The sequence below is a fragment of the Myxocyprinus asiaticus genome, chromosome 19, assembly GCF_019703515.2.
Source record: "Myxocyprinus asiaticus isolate MX2 ecotype Aquarium Trade chromosome 19, UBuf_Myxa_2, whole genome shotgun sequence".
In the NCBI taxonomy this organism is placed as follows: domain Eukaryota; kingdom Metazoa; phylum Chordata; class Actinopteri; order Cypriniformes; family Catostomidae; genus Myxocyprinus; species Myxocyprinus asiaticus.
In genome coordinates this window covers 43,239,097-43,264,826 of record NC_059362.1, presented here as the reverse complement: position 1 = coordinate 43,264,826, position 25,730 = coordinate 43,239,097, and the positions used below count along the sequence as shown (strand labels likewise).

The following is a 25,730-nucleotide window of genomic DNA, read 5'->3' as shown; positions in this document are numbered from 1 at the left end:
TATAGAGGCGTGTTATTTCAGTGTGAATTGTGCCAACTTGGAGGGTGATATCCGTAGTGGTGAAGTGAACATGACCGGTTCCCAGGGGGTGTCCATTTAATGCTGCCACTGCCAAAGGAGATTCACAGGGGATTAGTGGTATCTCGAACCTCTAGGCAAAGCCCTCATCAAATAAAATTGCCTGTGGCACCAGAATCGATCATGGCATGGGTAGTGATTATGTTCTGACAACCAGTTATAGTGACGGGTACTTTAATACAGGGAGACGTGAAAAGAGGAGTCAAGACATCACTTACCGCCGGTTTAGATGATTGGACTGGCTGTAAGGGACAGGTTGCTCGTAGATGTCCGGCCTGACCGCAGTATAAACACAGATGAAGCTTCATGCAGCGTTCTCTCTCCTCCAATGTCAGATGAGCATGCCCAATCTGCATGAGTTCAGTTCCACCAGTGCTGGATGTGGTCTGTGAAGTGACAGTAGAGAAGTGGACCGGTTTTCGAGAGCGGATGAGATTATCGAGGCGAATGGTTAGGTCGATAAACTGGCCCAGGGTTCTCCCTTCATCGCGGCATGCCAGCTCGGATTGCAGTTCCAGACTGAGTCCCCTTCGGAAAAGCAACTTGAGTGTGTCCTCAACCCATACAGTCTGAGTGGCGAGAGTGCGGAAGGTAAGCGTATACTCGGCAGCGGTGTCCTTCCCCTGTTGGAGTGAGAGTAACAGCTCACCAGTGTTCTTTCCTCCCTCGGGATGTTCAAATACTTCTCGGAATCGCTGAAGAGAATGATCAAAGGCGGTGAACCTCGAACCCTCACAAGACCATATAGTGGTAGCCCAGTCCAGAGCCCTTCTGGTTAATAAGGAGCAGACATAAGAGATGCGGCTGTCATCAGTGGGATATAGCTTGGATTGCTGCTTCACAAACATCGAACACTGCATCAAAAACCCTTTGCACCTAGCTGATGTGCCATCAAACTTCTCCGGAAAAGCAAGACGTGGGTTGGCGGTGAAAGTGTTCGGAGAAGGAGGGTTATTCACCAGAATGGGTTGAGATGCGTGTGGCGGTTGGTCCGATGCATGAATGCGGAGGTTTTGCAAGATCTTTACTAATTCCTCCGTAGAAGCAGTCAGCCAGGGGTGAGTTGCTGTTGGTGGGCAGCCAACACATTAGCTTGAGCGAAAACTTCAGTAGACAATTGCTGGAGTGCCGCTGGATCTGTAGTTGGTGAAGTTTTCTGTAACACAGACTCCGGAGAACAGAAGTTAAGATCCATATGCGGTTTAATAGTAAATGTGCAACTCATAAACAGACAGGCAGGGTAAATCACCAGTAATGGAACAGCGTAGGCAGATAAGAGACATAGTAATAAACAGGCAATGGTCAGAGCAGGCAGCAAACAATAACAGTAAGAGTCCAGGTAAACAATAGGTAAACAAGGCAGGCAGCAGAGTATCAAATGGTGGGTAACAGGCAGAAGTCGAACACAAGCAGGCAGTATAAACAGAGGTAAATGCTCAGAAATGTTAGCAGGAGCAAATCAAGGCTTTGCAATGATTACTGTTTGAATGAGGCTTAAATAATCTATGAAATAGGGAACAGATGTGAGTGTAATCAGTTCAGGTTGACATGCTGGGAAGTGTAGTTCGAGGTGCCCTCAGAACTCGGGCGAGAGGGACCTATGGTGATGAGCAGGAGGAGTCCTTGAGTTCGTGACAGTATGTTTATAGACATCGACTTAAAAACTAGCCTGGTTTCCCCTATAACTTAACTGTATATTGAACTGTATTGTGTTGTCCTGTGTTTTGTATTGCATTCTATATCGCATTGCATTTTAAATTGTGTTTTATGTTGGAATGTAAGCTCAATCTGACATGGCCACTAAACTCCAATTAAAATTTACCAAATCTTTATGTGTTTGCATGCACATTTATTATTATTTGTATTATTATTATTATTATTATTATTATTATTATTACCACTACTACTAATAATAATACTATATTAATAATGAATAATTATAGGAGCCTGGGTAGCTCAGTGAGTAAAGACACTGACTACCACCCCTGGAGTCGCAAGTTCGAATCCAGGATGTGCTGAGTGACTCCAGCCAGGTCTCCTAAGTAACCAAATTGGCCTGGTTGCTAGGGAGGGTAGAGTAACATGGGGTAACCACCTCGTGGTCGCTATAATGTGGTTCTCGCTCTCGGTGGGGCGCGTGGTGATTTGTGCATGGATGCAGAGGAGAATAGTGTGAGCCTCCACACACGCTAGGTCTCCACCGTTATGCGCTCAACAAGCCACGTGATAAGATGCATGGATTGACGGTCACAGACGTGGAGGCAACTGAGATTCAACTGAGATTCGTCCTCCATCACCGAATTGAGGGGAGTCACTATGCCACCACAAGGACCTAGAGCGCATTGGGAATTGGGCATTCCAATTTGGGGAGAAAAAAAAAATTATAATGTGAAAATAATTATATTATTATGAATGATAATAATAATAATAATAATAATAATAATAATATTTTATGCCTTTTACATTTTTTAACAGTTTTTGTACATTTTAAAATAAAGATTCTGCTTATGATTTTTTTATGTATATTTATTAGGCTATTATTATTATTATTATTATTATTATATTAATAACTAATTAATAACCAATTATATTGTTGATAATAATTATATTATTATTATTAATGATTAATGCCTTTCACATTTTTCAATAATTTTTGTACATTTTAACCATTAAAGGCATATCTCGGGTCTTTAGTGACCCGGGACCTCATTCCACCCCCTGTACCTCATACATTTTTTGGAGTTGTGCCCACCCCTCTTTAGTATTTCTCAATCTATCTCTTATAAGTAGTGTAACACAAATAAATAAATAAACAAACAAATAAATAAAACGTTTTATAGTGGTTTAAGGACCGAAAGTGTATATAGTCATTAGAGACCTAGGTATTTTTTTTTTTTTTTTTTTTTTTGTACTTCCATAAATTATATTTTTAATGATTATTATTAATATCATTTAATATCTATTTAAGTTTACTATCACATGATATATATTTCTTTGTTTATTACAAGAGAAATTAGTACTACACATAAACACTATATCACGTTGACTTTCTGTGCAACAATGAATTATTAACAATGGAGAATTATCTGTATCCCATGTGCGTGTACACACATAATATACATGCAGTTTGTTACTCAAGGTGGCACTGATGTTTCAGTGATTGAACTGAATTACATTTGACATTGTTTTTTGAAGAAACACCATTGAATTACAACACATGAACAGTATGATATGACTATTGTCATTTGGGTGTACTACTAAAATAATAATAAGTTGTGCATCTATTTAGACTCAATACATGCCCGAGAAAATACATATGTGTAACGTATGTGTAACTTATGTGTAGCTTATGTATAGCTCATGTGTTACATGTAGCTCAGTATGTGTTTGACAGCCAGTTGGATCTCAGAAAATTCCAGTGTGAAAGCAATGAATCCTGTTCTAGATTTGTCCTGATTTGTTGCATTATCTCTTTGATTTATGAAAAATAAAACATCAAAATATGTCAAAGTATATGTTATTTTATTATTTTCTAATTGTCTTGAAAATATTTAGAAAATGTTACACTATATGGGCATTTTGTACATCCATTTTGTATAGATATTAGTGCCAGGTCTCTAAAGACCCGAATATGTTAAAAATAAAGACACTCCTTTTATGTTTATTAGTCTATTATTATTATTATTATTATTATTAATACTATATGAATAATGAATACTCATATTGTTAAAAATAATTATAGGCTATTATTATTATTATTATTAATTATTAAATTAATAATAATTTATTATGAATAAATGTATCAAATTTTTTTACATTTTAAAATATAGACTCTCATTATGAAACATTTTTTAAATATTTTATTATTAATATTATCATCAATAGTCCCTATATATAAATATTTATTAATTATTATCATTTTTGTCAGACACCACTGATCTGATATTGTTCTATATCTAATCGGATTGAATCAGTTTGAATAAACCATTTAACTCCAAATCCCAAACACCACTGGGGTCTTCCGCAATGATGCAGAGGCTCTCTCTCTCTCTCTCTCTCTCTCTCTCTCTCTCTCTCTCTCTCTCTCTCTCTCTCTCTCTCTCTCTCTCTCTCTCTCTCTCTCTCTCTCTGTGAGTGTGTGTGTGTTTGGGCAGGGCTGCAGTGATGCGCGGCTGGTGTGCGTGATTCTCTTATAAACGGGCTTGCGTATTTGCTTTCCTCTACGGAAATTAGTGACTTTTTTGAATATATGATTTCGTTCATTGATTTATTTGCGGAGACAGCAGAGATTTTCACGCGAGACAGACATTATGCGCTCGGTAACCGGGAGCTGATGCTTGTATCATCTGACAGCTGATTTAACGGTGAAGAACCTGCGAGAATTTAAATTCATTGATCCTAAAGAAGGAATCAAGATGTCTATGAAATCAAAGAACGGCGAGACGGTGAAGGTGGTGGTTCGGTGTCGCCCGATGAACCGTAAAGAAGAATCGTCGGGTTATGACAGTATCGTGGAGATGGATGTGAAATTGGGCCAGGTGGCCTTGCGGAACCCCAAGGCGGGTCCGGGAGAATTGATCAAGACCTTCACGTTTGACGCGGTTTACGATGCTTGCTCCAAACAGAGCGATTTGTACGACGAAACCGTCCGACCGCTCATCGACTCGGTTCTGCGCGGGTTTAACGGCACAATCTTCGCGTACGGACAGACGGGCACCGGAAAGACGTACACCATGCAGGGCCAGTGGCTGGACGCGGAGCGCCGCGGCATCATCCCGAACTCGTTCGAGCACATCTTCACGCACATCTCGCGCTCTCAGAACCAGCAGTACCTCGTGCGGGCCTCATATTTGGAGATCTACCAAGAGGAGATCAGGGACCTGCTCACCAAAGACCACAGCAAGAAGCTGGAGCTCAAGGAGAGCGCAGACTCAGGGGTCTACATCAAAGATCTGTCCTCCTATGTCACCAAGAACGTCAAGGAGATCGAGCATGTGATGAACGTGGGGAACCAGGCCAGATCTGTGGGCTTCACCAACATGAACGAGCACAGTTCTCGATCTCATGCCATCTTCATTATCACGGTGGAGTGCAGCCAGCTCGGTCCAGATGGCCAGAACCACATCCGAGTGGGCAAGCTCAACCTGGTGGACCTGGCCGGCAGCGAGAGGCAAACCAAGACAGGTGTCCAAGGCGAACGTCTCAAGGAGGCCACCAAGATTAACCTATCCTTGTCGGCTCTCGGAAATGTCATTTCTGCCCTGGTGGATGGACGAAGTTCTCACGTACCTTACCGTGATTCCAAACTCACACGATTGCTTCAGGATTCTTTGGGAGGGAATGCCAAAACCATCATGGTGGCCACGTTGGGACCGGCCTCGTACAATTACGAGGAGACCCTGACCACCCTGCGCTACGCCAACCGCGCCAAGAACATCAAGAACAAGCCACGTGTCAACGAAGACCCCAAAGACGCCCTTCTGAGGGAGTTCCAGGAGGAGATCGCCCGGCTCAAAGCGCAGCTGGATAAACGGGGCATGATTACCAGGAGGAAGAGAAGAAGTAGGAGTCTGAGGAAGATTGGAGAAGGGGGTGAAGAAGAGGTAGAGGAGGGTGAGGAGGAAGAGGATGAAGATGAGGAGGAAAGTGTGGAGAAGGAGGCACAGGAGTACATGAAGGAGCAGCAGGAGAAGCTGGAGAGGGAGAAGGAGGCGATCAGAGATGACCATTCTCTGGTGGCAGAGGAGAAACTGAGACTCCTGGAGGAGAAAGAGAGGATGATGAGGCATCTGAAGAAGGAGCAGGAGGCCACCGATCTCCTCACGGCCAAGTTCAAGGTGTGTGATTAAGTGCTCGTGTTTGTGTGTGTTTAGATCTATCATGGTGTTGCCTTTCTTTGTGGCTGCTTCAGGTAGTGAGTTTAATTCATATATATTACAAAAAAGCTCTTTATATAATGTTGTTTACACTTAGATTGTGTGAATTACATTCAAATTAAGTGGAAATAACTATTCATAGTTCATAAACTCAAAATGTATAATTGCAATAAATCATGTGACCCGCTCCATCATTTTGAGTTGCTTTGGCCCAAAAACAAATGTGAAGTTTTATGCACTATAAAAAAGTAAACCATTTAAATGATTATATTAGCCAACATTTAAATTATTATATCTCAACAATGGTTTGGAGTAACATAAAAAATATATTGTTAAAAGCTGAGACTTTCTTTTTTTCTTTTGTGCATAAAGCTTTTTAGGTCAAAGAGACTCGGGTCACATTTTCTTACCAAGCTTTTTTGTCTTGTTTTCCTGTAAATATCTAAAAATCCTTAAAACATTTGAGACAATAAATGTATTGAACCCAGAATATTTCCTGAAGATAAGTTAAGATCAATCGACAGCATTTTCAGATAATGTGTCTTGAATATATAAAGTGTATTTTGTCTTACTAAAAAAAACAGGTTCCAGTGAAGTCAATGGGGCCAATCAGTAAAATAAGCCTCACATTTCTGCCTTTAAACCCTCCAAAAATTGTCCCAATTCACTTCCATTGTAAGTGGTTCACTGTAACGTCCACTTTTGCTTTTTTTTAGGGCCCGAGCACCGATGGTGCGAGGACCACATTGTTCTAGGCGTTTATTATTTTTTTCCCAAATGAATCGCATTTTTGAGGGCCTAAACATACTCGAAAACTCATGAAATGTTGCACACGCTTCAGAAGTGGCGAAAATGTACATCTGATAAGGGTTTCAGAATTAGGTGTGGCAAAATGGCTCGACAGCTCCACCTGCAAACTTTCAACGATGTGCGCTTTACGCTATGTTTCACCTACACATACGAAAATCGGTACACATGTGAAACATGTCAATACCTACAAAAAAGTCTCTTGGACCTATGCCCTAAACTCAACAGGAAGTCAGCCATTTTTATTTTTCTCTTCAATTTTTGCTCAGTTTTTGCCATTTCCAGGCCTCGTATTTTAACGAACTCCTCCTAGAGATTTCATCAGATCTACTTCATATTTGGTTATTCTAATCTTAAGGCCTTGGCGATGCTAAATTGCAAATCTTTTGAGTTTTCACTGCACGGCGTGGCCGTGTCGGTCTGACAAATTTCGATGTTTTGCCATGAAACAGGAAGTTGTTATAACTCATACATACAATGTCCAATCTGCCCCAAACTTCACATGTTTGAAAATAGTCCCGGCCTGAATACATCTACGTGCCAATATTCAGTTATAGTCATAGCGCCACCTACTGGCAACAGCCAATTCCAATTCCTTGTACTTTAACAAACTCCTCCCAGAGATTTAATCAGATCAACATTATATTTAGTCAGTCTTAATCTAAAGGCCTTGGTGATGTTAAATTGCGAAGCTTTTGAGTTTTCATTGAAGGGTGTGTCTGTGGCACCCTGACAAAGTTCGATATGAAACGAGTCACATTTTTGAGGCCTAAACATGCTCGAAAACTCATGAAACTAATCCAAACTTTACATGTTTTATAAGAGTCCCAGCCTTCTATATGCCAATATTCAGTTATAGTCATAGCGCCACCTACTGGCAACAGGAAATGACATGTTTTACACTGATACACTCTTAACAACATTTAAGTGCTAAAAAATGCTAAAAAAAAATTGGAGTGACATTCCCCTGGCACAGCAGCTCCAACATGCACCAGGGTGCGAGGGCCCGTTCATCGCTGCTTGCAGCTTTAATTATATTTATTTTTAAAAGGTAATCAACATAATGCCATAAAAGCTGTCGATTGAGCTTAACTTGTATTGAACCCAAAATATTCCTTTAATGACATTTATTTAGCTTAAGTTTTTTTACTTATTGATACTTAAAATAGTATGAAAAATCTGCCAGTGAAGTAAGACAAAATGCACTTTTTATATTCAAGGTACATTATCCTAAAGCAAGTCTAAATATGTTATTTAGGGTTGCTTCTCAAGTTTATTTATAATATATTTATACTTTTAGATAATAAGATAATTTAGATAATATAGAAGATAGACAGACATGATAGATAGATAGATAGATAGATAGATAGATAGATAGATAGATAGATAGAATCAGTGCACCACCCTTCTAATACACAAAAACTGAATCACAGTCAATGTTATCGATCAAATGACAGCACAGCATCAAAAAGAGGTCAAACAAGCAGCTTGTTTTCCTGAATCTGTGTCAGTGAGAGAGAATAAAGGGGCGACATGTGAATTTCCATGTGCTTTGATCCGTGGTGTCACGTCTGAGCGTAACCATGAAGACAGAGAGAATTCCTCTACTCTCAAACAGTACGTGTTTGAACAAAAGCGTTTGTTGATCTTCAGAGGGTGATATTAGGCTACCACCTACAATGCTTTTTATCATCACAGAACAGCTGCTGCTTTACACCGAACAGACATTTGGCCTTTGCCCACATTGACGTTGTCAGTTAAGAGATCTTTTTTGGCTGTATGGTTTAATTAGAGATAAGTGTATTAAATAACTGGTTTAAAAGGGTTCAGTTAATAGACTGAATCAGAGACCAAACGTCATTTGGGCTGACAGCTGAGGGGGATGACATCACGGTGCAGTTAACCAATCATGAGAAACAGTCTGTGCTCTCCATTTTTCTCAACCATCATTAGGCCAATCAAAAGACTGTTGCTAGGCAGTTTCTTCATGCTGGTGGATGTAAAGGCATTGATTACAGTTAATTAATTCCAGTGTGTGACGAATGAACTGGAAGCGATGTCAGCTGCAAATTTGGCCAGTCTCCTTCTCGACTCATTATTTGAACAGACCGGAAAGACCTTTACACAATATTCACATAGCAACAAACCACATACAGTACAATGCCTACTGTGCACTGTTAAACATACTATTTTTTTTTTAATTAATAGTATGTATACTGCACAGTATATAGTGAGCAGTACACTTCTTCTGTTTGAGGAGTTTGAAATCATGGACAGAATGGGCTTGGAGAAAGAGAAAAGGGGCTTCAAAAGTACTTTATAAATAGCCATCATGATTGGTGGGTCATTTCCCGACAGGTGATGACTCAATCCGACCTCATCCTGTTTACTGGGCTTTCAGCCAAATACATCACAGAATCCCAAACAATAACAGCAACATAGGATACATATAATAGGATGCCTGATTATATCTACATTTACATTGTCATTTAGTAGACATTTTATCCAAAGTGACTTACAAATGAAGAGCATAGCAAGCAATTTGTTGTACAAAAGTCAACAATATCTGCAGTATCGCTCTCAATTTGGTTACGAACTCAGTGTGATTACGAATTCAGGGCTGCTACAAGATGCCAATAATTGTTCTTTTATGGTCTGTTAGACACACATGTGGTGGACAGTAACTGTGACAAACCTCTAATGGATCGTTTTCACTAAGGATGTTCCCAATACAATTTTTTTGAGAAGGAGTATGAGTACCGATACTTCTTTTCTGTATTCGCTGATACCTATACCTCCATCCCCCACCCTGAATTCCATATCAACAGTTTCTTTGAATTGTAATCATCAAAATGGTGTGTAAATTCATTAAAACTTTATTTAAATGAAAATAGAACAATACATTTTCAACATAATATTGTATTATTTTTTATCAAATTAAGTGCTTTTATACAGAACCTCACAGCACAATCCAAAATACAACATCTGAGTTATTTTTGTCAAATAAAGTGGTGCATAACAGCATCACAGATGTGAGACATTGCTTTAATATAATGCAATTATTACTAAACAGTAGTGAAAAAAAAAATAATAAAGAGTAGTGATGGTAGTCAGCGTCAATACTTGCTGAGCTACACAGGCCCCCCATTTTCTGTTTGTTTTTGACGTAGCTTCTCACCTGCGGAAAAGCAGGTCACTATGTTAGCCAATGTGATTATTCAAACGCAAAAGGCTGCTATTTAATTAAATAAATATGCAGTCTGTATGTGCTGCGGTCATCTGCTACAAACAGAGTGCAATACTCATTATGTTGTTTTCAGTGTATGAGGCAAGGATCTCTAAAAGGTATGAGCAGTTGGCGTCAGGACAACACCAGTTCCACACAATTACTTTGAAGCGCGCAGCACATGCAAACTATATAACTCTTCTTCTGTCTCATTCTATCTCACCCTCTGCCATTTAATAATCACACTACGACATAAGGTAATTGTAATTTGTGCACTGAATGTTTACAGAATGACATTCATACGTCAGATGGTATTGGTTTTTGGTATCTGAGCATTTTTACTAGTACGAGTACAAGTACATGAGCACGGTCTCTGACCTGATTCCGATACCAGTCTCAGTATATATTCTATATTCTAGTGTAAACAACCTCGTTGGATATAATGCGAGCTATTTAGTTAACATAAAGTGTCAAAGTAAATTTGTGTTTTCGCTAACTTGTTACATTGATAGTTGTGGGACTGAATTTCAATGAAGTATCTTGTATAGTGTAGCTGGAGTGTTATTACCTAGTTTACAGTACTATCCTACCTCCTGATGAGTGCAGGATTTGTTTTACTTTTACAGTTCCTCTTCGCCTAGCAGTGCAAAATGGGCCGCTAGGCTGCACTTCTCTTCACCTTGTTGTCACTATGCTTTCCCCAGTGAGTAAAACAGCAGAAATTATACGTGTTGTTAGTGGAGATTGTGTGACACTAGTTGGGCGTTACCAACTTGTTCAATTGAGGGGGCATTTCAGTTTTTTGTCTGATTATAACAGACTTACAGTCACGCCATTGCAAGCCTTATCTGTATCTCATACTAAATTATTTTCAATCTTGATTAAAAATATATAAACAAGGACAGACGCATAATTGGGAGGGACAATTCAACCCCTTAATCCTATGCCAATGTCTGAATGTCTTTGCATTACATAACAAATGCTGCCCGAGCTTTTTTCAGAGCTAACTTGACTTTTCTGAGCCATTTTTGCATTGGCTTTTTAACCAACTGGTCTCAGTGTGATGTTTTTTAGATGTATGTATAAAGTCAATTTCCTTTAAGTTCACACCATTGTCCTATAGCACAGTAGTTCTCAAACGGTTTTATTTCAGGACCCAGACTTTCAGTAGCAAACCAAAATCATACAAAATAAACAAAGACTATACTTAAAATGCAAAGATAAAATTACACTGAACTGCACAGGCTATAGCAGAACACTGTTAGACATGGCACACGGCCTTTGACATCCACCACAACAGATATAGGAAGTGTTTTCTCCTCCCTTTTAGAAGTTGACAAGTCTATTTATTTTGCTATCCTAACTATAAACTATTTAGTTGCATTTGATTATTTGCATTTCTCATTACTTTTTCCCTGCTGTCCGTGACCAGAAACCATTTGAGGGTCACAACCCACTATTTAAGAAGCACCGTCTTATGACTCCAGCCAGGTCTCCTAAGCAACCAAATTGGCCTGGTTGCTAGGGAGGGTAGAGTCACATGGGGTAACCTCCTCGTGGTCGCTATAATGTGGTTCTCGCTCTCAGTGTGGCGCATGGTGAGTTGTGCGTGTACGCCACGAAGAATAGCGTGAAGCCTCCACACTTGCTACGTCTCTGTGGTGATGCTCTCAACAAGCCACATGATAAGATGCGTAGATTGACGGTCTCAGACCGTAGGCAACTGAGATTCGTCCTCCGCCACCAGGATTGAGGTGAGTCACTATGCCAGCACGAGGACATAGAGCGCATTGGGAATTAGGCATTCCAAATTGGGGAGAAAAGAATGAAAAAAAAGAAAGAAGAAGAGAGAAAAAAAAGCACCGTCCTAGCAGAGTAACCACATCAAATATGGACATAATCCACTACATCTGACAACTAGAAAGTGTCCATAAACTGTCTTCATTTTGAATTATTATACAGTATCTATTGTTTTAAACCAAACAAAACTCTTTTTGTTTTGCTTTCTTTTAAGTTAATGCCACTTGCTTTAATATTTTTTTATTTCAAGCAGTGACATTAATACATCTTTAAGTGTGACTTAAGTTTCTAAATACTTTTTCGGCCACTGTATCAATTACAGTAGTATGTATTACTGTCCAATCAAAGTCATTTTCTGTCCATAAACATGATTCATGTCATAGTTTTGGCCCAGATTCTTTCTACTCAAGTGAGTCTTTAATTGAGAATTCCCCATGCTCATGTCCCTGTTCTACCTGTGAAACTGATTAAAACACTTCATACACACTATTTATTCCGTAGCTGGTGTATGGTTTTATCATTGAGTGCGTATACATGCACACCAATATGTTGATAACTACCAAAAATCAGCTTATTCAAAAAATCAGACAACACAAGAAAACCACACCTACATGAGATTTGAAATCATCGGATTATCCTCTGATTTTGACGTCAGAATATAAACAGGCATGCACTCAACATTTGCGCCCATTGGCTAGCTGGTAAGAACGGCAGTAAAGGTGTTCACATGCAATGCGAAATCAGGGTAACGGGCAAAAATCTATCTTTGATGATCAGTTTATGCTTAAACTGTTTATGACCTTACCCCGATAAAGGAACGCTGTTTAAGGCACTTACATGACCTTACATGTTGTTGGCTTATTAAGGTGTAAAATCGTGCATGTAAACACGCTCATAGTTTCAACATAAAAGAGACATTGGGCAGGAAGGATGGACAGGAAATAATAACTGTATCCTCTGGAATCTGGGTGTGTAGCTATGTTCAGGGTAGCATACTATCTCTGCAGAATATACAGTATGTATTGTATATTGTGCATAGTATATCACTGTAAAAAAGGTTGCCAGAGATTTACGATAAAAAAAATGGTGACCATGTTTAAGGCTTTACGGGATGTAATTTTGATGCCTGTATATTTTACAGTTCACTATGATATAAACCTATACTGTATATACTAACCTGGAACAATAAAAGTCTGCTTTTAGCTTTAAAATGTATTGTTAATCACTGTTAGTAAATACAAGAGACCAAAGTTCTTCAAGAGTGGCCATTTCAGGAGCAATAATTACACATGAAGAGGCACAACACCAACAAAAACTATCAGAGCAACACATGTGTCACTAAAATAATGCAATAAACAATAACTAAACTACATAAAATGTAACAGAACACCCCAATGTATATACCTGATATTATAAATAAGAAGAAACATAACTATTCCCATAAAATGTAATAAAATCTGATGTGTCATGCAGGGACTTCTGGTAAAGCCCGATTACTGTTTTACACAGTAATTAACAACAGTTTACTGTAAAAATTACACGTATTCCTTGTTAAACCTAATATTGATTTTTACCGTTAATTATACAGTAAATCATACTTTTTACATTTAAAAAACCCCAACATTTGGCGTAAAATTACATATGTTGTCTTGTTAAATATATTATCATTTTTTTACCGGATAACCAATTAGCATTTTTTTTTTATTTATTTATTTATTTTTTTACTATAGCATTTTTACATTCTTTTAACGGTAAAATTAAATTATTTTACCGTTAAAATGTTTTTTTTTACAGACATTCTCTGAATGTATGGATACCTGGATGACTTACAAAATATTCATTATAGAACAGCAAATAGCATATAAAATAACCATTTTTATTTCAGAGAAGAAACCTAAACTCCATTTGCTGAATTAATAGGAAAAAAAACGAGATCTTGTGACAGTAATAGAGCATAAACTGTCTGAAACATTCATTTATCCATAAAGCTACTGTTTCACATGCTATTTTTAAACAATAGTAGGCAGTATACAGTATATACCGTGCAGTATTCAGTAAGCGCATGGTAGTATTATATTCTGAATGTGTGCTGACAGTAAACATCAGTCATTGGCCTTCTCCCAGCATGCTTTGCTGAAATATTAATGAGTCAGCGTCTATGTGCTGGAGGGCGGAGCTTCCCTTTGGAGCTCCTGGCCAATGAATTTCCCACTAGTAATTCATAATGACCCAGACTTGTCCTGAGGTCTGTTGCTATGGTGACTAGGACTGAAAGGTCTCCATTAAACAAGAGCATCTCCACTGCTGCATGCATTCGAGTGTGTCTGTGATGACAGAGCAGCCCTGCTGAGTGTCCCCCTGATAGCTTCTTTCTATTTTAAACAGGCAGGGAATTTTTTTTTTTTTCTGTATTCTGTATATTCTTTTCTACCTTGACATCCCCCATTACTAGAGTAATATTATATAAATAGTACAGTTTGTGTATATCATAGCCATACATTTGCTGTATACTCTACACTATGGTACTAATAAAGTGCCCGACCTAGTCTTCTGCTGTTGTAGCCCATCCGCCTCAAGGTTCGACGTGTTGTGCATTCTGAGATGCTATTCTGCTCACTACAATTGTACACTGCTGCCACACAATTGGCTGATTAAATAATCACACGAATAAGGTGTACGGGTGTTCCTAATAAAGTACTCAGTGATTGTAAATTTTGTATTTTAAAATATGTACAATCTTGTTGATGTCTCGGATATTCTAAATTATTGGCAGTATTTAGCATCTCTTCTCGCACAATGTGTGGATAATGAAAAATGATCCAATCGCCAAAAGGGGAGCAGTCTAGTCTAAACATTACTCACGTATGTGTGTCTGTTTTTTATTAATGCAGCAAGTATCAAAGAGGCAGCCCATTTTGGTTTTGGTTTCATCCCTGTGGACTTTGAAGCATGCAGTTTCCTGGTGAAATTAACACTAGAGGCACTTCAGCATCAATTACTTATATTTCTTTTCACACAAATCAAGAGTAAAATGGCAGATTATCAGTTCATAAACACATACTTTTCGCTCTGTTCCTCATACAATGCAATCTTATGACATCTAAACACTTTTAATATAGCACTTCACTTGTAAGGTGGTACATTTTAGTTTGCATTACATAGCCAACTACATTTACAAGCTTGTTCTAGTGTGATCAAATTGCGCGGTAGCTCAAATGATAAAGCGTTGCACTTGCGATGCAAAGGACCAGGATGCGAGTCTTGAAGAGCACACAAGTCGTCATGTAAGCCGAAAGTGTCATAAAAGCAGCACAAATTTATGTGGTTGCTTCAGCAGTTGTGTCTTTCATCTAACATTTGCTTTTTATGACACAGTCGGTTAGGTTTAGGTTCAAAGTTTAGTGTAGGGAGGTCAGTTTTCTTGATTTAAAACTCAAAAGAGCATTAAACTAAAAAACCTCATCTGTTTGGGAGAAGATTTAATGGCGAAAGCCATTCACACATCTGCCCATAGTAAGGTATGCATCTCTTTTCATTATTCATATGTCTGTATTCAGCCCATTGACACTCTGTTATACGCCCATCTTTGCAGTAGTATCAGTATCATCATAAATTACAATAACAGAGTGTAAGAGGCACAAATTATTGCCGCACATAGCGTTAGTCCGTTCGCACCAAGAATGTAGAATGTAAACATGACAAATTACCACTGATATATATATATATATATATATATATATATATATATATATATATATATATATATATATGTAGAACTGGAGTGCTCATGACGTCATATCAGTGAAGCCACTGCGCCTCCATATTGCTATGCCCAAACATTCCAATGTCCCTATTGACTTAATAGGAAATCATTTCATTTCAGCGAGTAAACATTAGTCATTCAGTCACCGATTTTTTATCTGAAATCTACATGTACATCCCTACAGCACAAACATCCTACACATGTAATTATTTATTTATTTAAAGTGTGGAATTTTTCCTGCTTCTTGAAAGTATCCACCTCTAACAAACTTCATCAGCAAACAGATCAGCTGAATGTAAGCAAGTTCACTGAAACTGAGGTAAAATACAAACAGACATTTTCAGACTTAGTTATTGTGATCATCGAAGTGTTTGTTCAGAGTTACTTGTTTTATGTTTATCAAAAAGTGCCTTTTTCTCGCGGTCACTTGAATAAGAGCATGCTCTCTCTCTCCCTTTATCACACAAGACCCCTGTAGGTGTCCTGTGATATCTGGCACCAAGACATTAGCAGCAGATCCTTTGAAGTCCTGTAAGTTGTGAGGTGGAGCCGCAGTGGATCGGACATGTTGGTCCATCACATCCCATAGATGCTCAATCCGACTGAGATCTGGGGAATTTGGAGGCCAGGGCAATATCTTGAACTCTTCATCATGTTCCTCAAACCATTCCTGAACAATGTGTGTAGTGTGGCAGGCACATTATCCTGCTGAAAGGGGCCACTGCCATCAGGGAATACCACTGCCATGAAGGGGTGTACCTGGTCTGCAACGATATTTAGGTTGGTGGCACGTGTCAAATTGATGTCCACATGAATGGCCGGACTCAGGATTTCCCAGCAGAAAATTGCACAAAGCATCACACTCCCTCCACTGGCTTGTCATCTTCCCACAGTGCATCCTGGTGCCATCATTTCCCCAGGTAAACGGCGCACACGTACACGGCCGTCTACGTGATGTAAAAGAAAATGTGACTCATCTGACCAGGTGACCTTCTTCCACTGCTCCAAGGTCCAGTTCCGACGCTCGCGTGCCCATTGTAGGCGCTTTTGACAGTGGACAGGGGTCATCATGGACACTCTGACCAGTCTGCGCAGTGCCATACGAAGCAGAGTACAATGCATTGCGTGTTGTGACGCATTCCTCCCATAACCATCATTAAAACTTTTCTGTGACTTGTGCCACAGTAGACCTTCTGTCGGTTTGGACCAGACAGGATAGCCTTTGTTGCCGTCGCGCATCGATGAGCCTCAGGCACCCAACACCCTATCGCCGTGGTTTGTCCCTCCTCGGACCACTGTCGGTAGGTACTCACCACTGCTGACCGGGAGCATCCCACAAGACTTGCCGTTTCAGAGATGCTCTGACCCATTCGTCTGGCCATAACAATTTGGCCCTTGTCAAAGTCGCTCAGGTCTTCACTCCTGCCCATTTCTCCTTCATTCAACACGTTGACTACGAGAACTGATTGTTCGCTTACCATCTAATCTACCCAAACCTTGACATGTGGCCTTGTCAGGAGATGATCAACGTTATACGCTTCACCTGTTATTGGTCATAATGTTTTGGCTTATCGGTGTATCCACCTTTTTCCTGAACGCGGAAGTGTTCCACGATTCGACTGTTTTCAATTTCTGGTCTCCAGTGTTTTCACTCGCATCTGCGTATATTCTTAGCATGTAATGTAATGTTTAAGGTATTACATTTGTAAAAATGTTCAAAAAACATGCTGATGAGATGACCGTTTTTTTAAAGACAGTGCCTCACCTGAGTGTATAGATGACATGAAGCAATGGTCCGAGGTTAGTTATGTTGATATAATTCATTATTCTGAGTTGTTATGACAGCCAACAACTGCACAAGTTGAGCCTGAAATTCATTTTTACTCCAACACTTAAATGGTTGTTGTTCTTCTCTGGATCGCTCGTTTTTACTTGGCGTCTCGAGACCAGAAATAGAAAACTGGCAATTAGAATCATCATGGCGCCGCCCAGTGGTTGCACAGGAAAACTGTGGATATTACTTTAAATTAACATTGAGTGGTTAAAGGTGCTGTAAGCGATTTTTTCATAGAAATGTATTCAAACAAATTTCCTTCCCTGAAAAATATTAATGAAATAAGTGCCCTGAGATATATCACCGGTCACTGTGACAACTCTAGACAGCAAACAAAAATGTGTCCTCGGTTTGAGACCTGTCAATCATTTTGCACATTCTCAGAGTGTTGTAGTTGCAGCCAATTATTGAGGCATAATGCATTTTATGCCATGTTGTTCATAACAGTTGTCAGTTGAGGGCGCTATTTTACTACTGTTGTTTTTTGCTCTCAATAAAGCTCATTTGGGTATCTTTGGAGTTCGGGGTTTTGGAAAGAGAGGGCATGGCTAATCCAATGGCTCAGTCTCCTGGAAGTAGAATGGCTGAAATCACTTACAGCACCCTTAAAACAGCTTCTTTTACTGATCTTGTGTGAATTCTACTCAGAGAATGAGGCATGAAGTCATTGATTACACATTTTAATGTCATACTAGTCCATGTTTTACATGTAGTCTTGTGCGTCCTCATATTTATATACTCCTGTAAACACCTCCCACAGCAGTGTGGCCGGTGTCTTAATGTTCACAAACAGTATGTCGTTGCTCAGCTGTTTCGTACTTCTTTTTGGCTCTGAGCGAAAAACGAAGCAGTTCTTCTCCGTGAGTGTGCCAGGACCTTTAGCGCCACACAGTACACATGTACAGTGTAAAATAATTGCACCACATTAACGTAATTTTCATGAGATCAGGCTTGGAATTACACAGTGAAAATGGAATCCAGTGAAAAACAGGCACATATAACGTGTGCATAAATAAATGACGCTATCAGCGAACACAATTCATTCCTAGTGTATTTGCCCGTCTTTTTGATGAGTCATTCAGGTCAGCTGTTTTTCTGGGTTCAGTCTTTGTTACGACCCTTTGAAACTATTCTTTGTGTGTCACTAAGCGTGAGAGCTGCTGTTGTCCACAAAGAAAGCTCAGTACTATCAGTCCTGACCTCAGGAGGGGGAGGACAGACAGACACACAGAGAGATTATATTCATCAAGCATTCTAACATGACATGAATAGAGGCGTGTGTACAGCCTAAAGCCATGTGTGTGTGTCTGGAGTTGTGCATGTGAATGTTTTTGTGTCCAGTTTAAAACATTGACTCATCCAGACTCATCATTGAGATCCAGACAGATTCACACATCAAACATACCAGCTGCTAATTCTGTGTGTGAATGGAAGATTGTAGTGGCATTTGTTAGAAGTGTCTCCCTGTATGTGGTCATGTGACTAGTGAAGTATCTCGTTTGAGCAAATCACATCAGTTTAGAGTCAAAATTGTCCCTAGAAGTTAGCAAAATCCACTTTTAATGGGAAAAACGATTCATAAATAAAAGTAATAGATAAATCAAATGTTTTTTTTAGGGGTAGGGTTTGGGCTAGTCTGTAGTTTTTATATTTAGCTTTATACAAAATAATAGCAGTCTTTTGTATGTTCTCTTTTACATCATTAATTAAATGTGTGTGTTAGTTGTTTTTTGTATGTTTGGCTAAACATAAGTTGTTCTTTAGAAAGTCTACATGTGATCTGGTGCTGATGTTAATTGTTTCTTATGGTTGCTAGGCAATGGAAAGCAAGTTGCTGGTTGGTGGGAAAAACATCATTGATCACACTAATGAACAACAAAAGATGCTTGAACTGAAAAGACATGAGATCGCTGAACAGGTAACACATACACACTTGATTATGTAATTGGGGAGACCGGGCTCATTGTCACATTTTTCTCTATATTTCTCAGGGTAGATTTATTTTTGAAAGTCAGTTATAGTCAATAGCCACATACCTTTAAAGTCTTGGGTACAAAAAAAATTACTGAGATTTTCATTTTTATTAAAAGATACAGTTCATTGAAATCACTTTGATCTTTTGTGACAACTTGCCCCAATAGCAGGGCATGATGTCAAAGTCGAACCTGCCATTAAACCAGTGGTGTAAGTTTTATGTGAACATTGCGGGTTCACATTTCACATTCCCCATCACAACCACCAAAACAAAATCTACACCTCTCTTTAAATCTACGCCTGCATTAAACAGACTGTTATAGGCTTTTCAGCTAAATTTAAAATGTAAAAAACAAAACAGTCCATAAAACAACAAAAAATGTAAAAGGTAGCGTACAAAAATATCAAAACATTGATTTGTGACAACACACCCTGACAAAAATGTGACAACATGCCCCGACCTGACTTTCATGAGAAATATCTTTGTCCTAAAAACACATTTAAACCATTCGGTAAAAATCTGCCTCATAATATAGATGACCCTTGCCTAAATGTATGCCAGTATGGTTTGATTATGTTCACTTAAAGAGCTATAACAAAAATATTTAGATAGTGAAAATTTACTTGAGAGGGTAGAATTCACAAAAATGTATTCTAATATTACGGTTTCAATACAAGTTAAGCTGACAGCATTTGTGGGATAATGTTGATACCACAAAAATTAATTTCGAATTGCCTCTACTTTTCTTTAAAAAAAATGCAAAAATCTTTGTTAGAGTGAGGCACTTACAATGAAAGTGAATGGGGCCAATCCGTAAATGTTAAAATACTCACTGTTTCAAAAGTATAGTCACAAGATGTAAATTATATGTGTCTTAACATGTTTTTAGTGTGATAAAATCACACACTAATCTTTTCTGTGTAAAGTTACGTCTAATTTTACAACTTTGTTGCATGACAATGTAACGCCATAATCCCTAAAAATCTAACATGACTGAAAAAACTGATTTTGCTAGAGAAAGCACACCGTTGTGCAGTTGAACTGAGATATGGCCTTTATATATTCCCTGTGTGACAACTAGCCCCGGTCTCCCCTAACTCTGATGTGTATATGTATGTCTATGTGTAGACACGCAGAGAAAGAGAGATGCAGCAACAGATGTTGGTCCAGGATGAAGAAACAGTAGAACTCAGAGAAACGTTCTCCTCTCTGCAACAGGAAGTGGAGGCGAAGACCAAGAAACTCAAAAAGGTGCGATTTGTATTTCAGTACATCCCTAAACCCTACAGAAGTAGTTATTTACAGTCATAGTTTGACATCTGAAAAGCTATGCATAAAAGGGATAGTTCACCCAAAAATTACAATTCTGTCATCATTTACTCACTCTTATGTCGTTCCAAACCCATATGACTTTCTGTCTTCTGTGGAACACAAAAGGAGATGTTAGGAAGAATGTCAGCTTCAATCAGCATTGACTTGCAATGCACTATTTTCCATACAATGAAAGTGAATGGTAACTGAGACTGAGACATTCTGCATAACATCTCCTTTTGTGTTCCAAAGAAAAAAGAAAGTCATATGTGTTTGTAACAACACCAGGGTGAGTAAATGATGACAGATTTTCCTTTTTGGGTGAACTATTCTTTCAAGGTTAGAATAGAAGTGGGTAGAATGATCAAAATCTTAAATTAAGGTTTGAATAATTTTATAGCACTGTAATGGTATCAAAATATACATAGATTTTTTCTAGAAATTCAGCATAAATGGTTTATATATTAAACCTAAAATGTGTAATTTCTGTGACACTAGCATCACCAAATGGAATTTTATATATAACAATTGTTTCAGACAGGTTTCCCAAACTCTTCCCCATCTGCCATTGGTCGGTTTCCTCTTTTTATTTGGAACTTGATTCACGCAAACCAAAAAACCCCCCCCCAAAAAAACGCCCTTATAATATACCCTTTAGCAACCACTGAATAGAGTGACAACACTATATATATAACTAAATATAACAGCACTGAGTTCCCTAACTCCTCTGTTCCCTTTACTCCACTTTAACCCCGGACCCTTGACATTTGACCCCCTGGAATACCCCTGAACCCCACCTCCCTGTGAAAATCCTTTTATCAGTACAAAAAGGTCAGTTTGTTTTACACTTGCTCGATTGCTGAAGCTAATGCTAAATGCTAGTTTGGGTTATGACAAGCTAAACACAAACGCTTTCACAGCAGCTGTAACTAATTCTAGCCAATCTGCACTAATTCACACAGCTACAGCTGGCATGCTAACAACTAAACTCCTGTTTCATTTTTGATGATGTAATGGCCTTCTAAATCTTTGATATCCCATCTGTCTAGAATTGATTTAGCTTTAGACAAACAAACCACACATCACTTCCTGTCAAAACATATTACTTCCTGTCACGTTCTGAGTAAATGATCTAAGGCCTGTGAAATTGAACGCCATCACCTGCCTGCAAGTCCTGCACCTGGGCTGACCTCTTTGTTACCTCTGACCCTTGACCTTTACATAATCCCTTTCTGAGCTTTCACCTTACCTAACCTTTGCTGCTTGACATTGGACTCTAGAAGACTGATGGATGGATAAAGGAATAAATGGATGGATGGATGGACTAATTGATGGATGAATAGGAGGATGGATGGATGGATGGATGAATAAATGAATACATTAATTGAAGGATGAATGCATGGATGAATTGAAGAATGGATAGATGGTTGGATTATTTATTGATGAAATGATGAATGGATGGATGGATGAATACAAAAATGGGTGGATGAATGGATGAACTTATTGATGGATGGGTGGATGGATGGATGAATAGAAAATGAGTGGATGAATGGAAGACTTATTGATAGATGGATGATGAACAGAAGAATGGATGGATTAATAAATGCTTTTTTTTCCCTTTTTTTTTCTCCCAATTTGGAATGGCCAATTCCCAATATGCTTTTAAGTCCTCGTGGTCGCGTAGTGATTGCCTCAATCCGGGTGGCGGAGGACGAGTCTCAGTTGCCTCCGCGACTGAGACCGTCAACCCGCGCATCTTATCACGTGGCTTGTTGAGCGTGTTGTCACGGAGACATAGCGCGTGTGGAGGCTTCACGCCATCCACCGCGGCATCCACGCTCAACTCACCATGCGCCCCACCGAGAACGAACCACATTATAGCGACCACGAGGAGGTTACCCCATGTGACTCTAACTTACCTAGCAACCGGCCAATTTGGTTGCTTAGGAGACCTGGCTGGAGTCACTCAGCACGCCCTGGGCTTCGAACTAGCGAATTCCAGGGGTGGTAGATTGAATGATTTATTGATGAAATGATTAATAGATTGGTGGAAGAATGGGCGATTTATTTATTGATGTATGGATGAATAGATAGTTGGTTGGTTGATTGAATAGATTGATGGATGGATGAATATAAGAATGGGTGGATGAATGGATTATTTATAGATGGGTGGATAGAAGAATGGATGGATGAATAGAAGGATGGATGGATGAAAAAATGAATAGAAGAATGGATGGATGGATGAATGATTTAATTATGAAATGATGAATAGATTGGTGGATGAATGATTGATTTATTGATGGATGGATGAATGTATGATATATTAATGGATGGATGGATGGATGGATGGATGGATGCTTGGTTGAATAGATGGATGGATGGATGAATGCTTGGTTAAATGGATGGATGGATGGATGATTTATTGATGAAATGATTAATAGATTGGTGGATGAATGGTTGATTTATGGATGGATGGATGGATGCATGATACTGTATATTGATGGATAGATGGATAGATGGATGGTTGGATCGATGGATGGATGGATGAATGGATGGTTGGTTGGTTTTTTGGTTAAATAGATTGATGGATGATGGATGGATGAATGCATGATATATTAATGGATGGATGGATGGATAGATGGTTGGTTGGTTGAATCTATGGATGAATGGATGGATAAAATGTTTTATAGAAGAATGGATGGATGAAAGATTTATTGATGAAATGATGAAAAGATTGCTGGATAAATGGTTGATTTATGGATTGATGGATGTATGCATGATACTGTATATTGATAGATGGATAAATGCATGGATGGATGGATAGATGGTTGGTTGGTTGAATACTGTAGGTTGATGGATAGATAGATGGATGGATGCTTGGTTAAATAGATTAATGGATGATGATGGATGAATGCATTATGCATTGATGGATGGATGGTTGGTTGGTTGGATGCTTGGTTAAATAGATTGATGGATGATGGATGGATGGTTGGTTGGTTGAATGCTTGGTTAAATAGATTGATGGATGAAGGATGGATGAATGCATTATGTATTGATGGATGGATGGATGGATGAATGGTTGGTTGAATAGATGGATGGATGGATGCTTGGTTAAATAGATTGATGGATGATGGATGGATGAATGCATTATGTATTGATGGATGGATGGATGGTTGGTTGAATAGATTGATTGATGGATGAATGATTTATTGATGAAATGATGAATAGATTGGTGGATGAATGGTTGATTTATGGATGGATGGATGGATGGATGGATGGCTGAATGGATTATTTATTGATGGATGGATGAATAGAAAAATGCATTATGGAAGGATGAATAGAAAAGGGATTAATTAATGATTTATTAATGGATGGATGGATGGATGAATAGCAAATGGATGGATGGGTGAAAACAACAATAGATAATGGATGAATGGATGTTGGATAGATAGATGAATAGAAGAATTGATGTATGATAAATGGCTTGATGGATGACTACAAGAATGGATAGATGGATGTATAATGGATGGATGGAGGAAAAGAAGAATGGATGGATGGATCTAGATTGATGGATGGATAATCATGTGGTTTCCTTTATCACTGTCTCTGTAGTTGTATGCAAAGCTGCAGTCTCTGAAGGCTGATATTCAGGATGTGAATGATGAACATGTCAGAAGTCGACAGGAACTGGAGCAAACTCAGAACGAACTGACCAGAGAACTCAAATTTAAGTGAGTCTGAGCTCTAACATTACCTATAAAGGAGAACGTTTGCACATTTTTAGAATAAAAAAAACATTTACTATAATTATGAATCATATTTACCTTTAAGGACATCAACAATGGCAGGTTTTGTCAAATTTAGCGAACTTCTGAGTACACCTTTGTCCCCAATCTATAGCTAAGTAAAGAAAAAAACACACACACACAAACACATGCACACGCACACACACACACACACACACATTTACTTCTGCATCTAAGTGGGGACATCCCATTGGCTTCTGTTGTTCTTGAATTAAGATTACAATGCCATTACAAATGTCTTACAACTCTACATACTGTATATGAACAGCTCCTACACCTAATTTCTGTGTTTAAAATATAAACTCTTGAATTGTTTATGAGATTTCTGTGTTTTTGTATTGTTGTGCAGATATCTGATAATAGAGAACTTTATCCCTCCTGAAGAAAAGAATAAAATCATGAACAGACTTCAGTTTGACGCTGAGGAGGATCAGTGGAAGTTTCAGCCTCTCGTCCCAGCAGAGAAGTGTGTAAACTTTGACCTTTACATGTGCAGTGATGATACTTATATGCAGTATATCACAGTACTGAATGAATACAGTATTCATGTATTGTCCAAAAAACAATGGTATTACTATGCTACTTTTTCTAACTGACAGCATGCTTTAACATAAGTCATTTTGTGATTTACTGGACAGAATATCACACGCACACACTCACACTTGCATTGTGAAATTGCTGTTCTTCTTTTAAAATGTCTGTTGTCTGTGTTGACACAGTAAATTCACACAGATGAAGAGAAGACCCGCCTCCGCTGTGGGATACAAGCGACCAATCAGCCAGCATGCCAGGGTTGCCATAGCAATGGGAGCTTATTCCAGATACAGGGTACGTTTATGAAAAGACAGAGAGAGAAAAGCAAAAGTAGGCTAAAATAGTGGAAAATAGCCAGCCGATGTAAAAGGAATGAGTTTATGTGCTAGAGCTGCATGACACGTGGAGTGTAACAAGATAAATTGTGATGATGCTTATGCTTTTTGTCCCTCGTTTCCCCCCGTAGGCTGAGAATATAATGGTTCTGGAACTGGACATGACTCCCCCTGTCGTGTTTCAACTGGACTCCCCAAAGTCCAGTTTAGAGACGGAACTATCTCGAGACGTTCTGTTGGACAATGAAACCTACAGAGAGAAATCAGCAACTGGATGCGTCAAAAAATCTCACTCATGGTCAGTATGACTGAGAGCATGAAACTAAATGTACACAAGTACACAATATATATGTCAAAATGAGTTGATTCATATAATTTGATATAA

At 38.8% G+C, this 25,730-nt stretch overlaps 1 protein-coding gene across 1 annotated transcript in view; it reads left to right on the top strand.

The window, feature by feature from the left end:
* The first annotated feature begins 4,228 nt into the window (after positions 1 to 4,228).
* LOC127409628 (kinesin-like protein KIF3C) overlaps positions 4,229 to 25,730 on the top strand; it is a 29,853-nt gene continuing 8,351 nt past the window's right edge. The window contains exons 1-7 of the mRNA XM_051644322.1: positions 4,229 to 5,915; positions 19,201 to 19,302; positions 20,488 to 20,610; positions 24,283 to 24,401; positions 24,826 to 24,942; positions 25,196 to 25,304; positions 25,477 to 25,643. Coding sequence (XP_051500282.1) covers positions 4,494 to 5,915; positions 19,201 to 19,302; positions 20,488 to 20,610; positions 24,283 to 24,401; positions 24,826 to 24,942; positions 25,196 to 25,304; positions 25,477 to 25,643 — 2,159 coding nt within the window. The 5' untranslated portion in view covers positions 4,229 to 4,493. The remainder of the gene's footprint in view (positions 5,916 to 19,200; positions 19,303 to 20,487; positions 20,611 to 24,282; positions 24,402 to 24,825; positions 24,943 to 25,195; positions 25,305 to 25,476; positions 25,644 to 25,730) is intronic.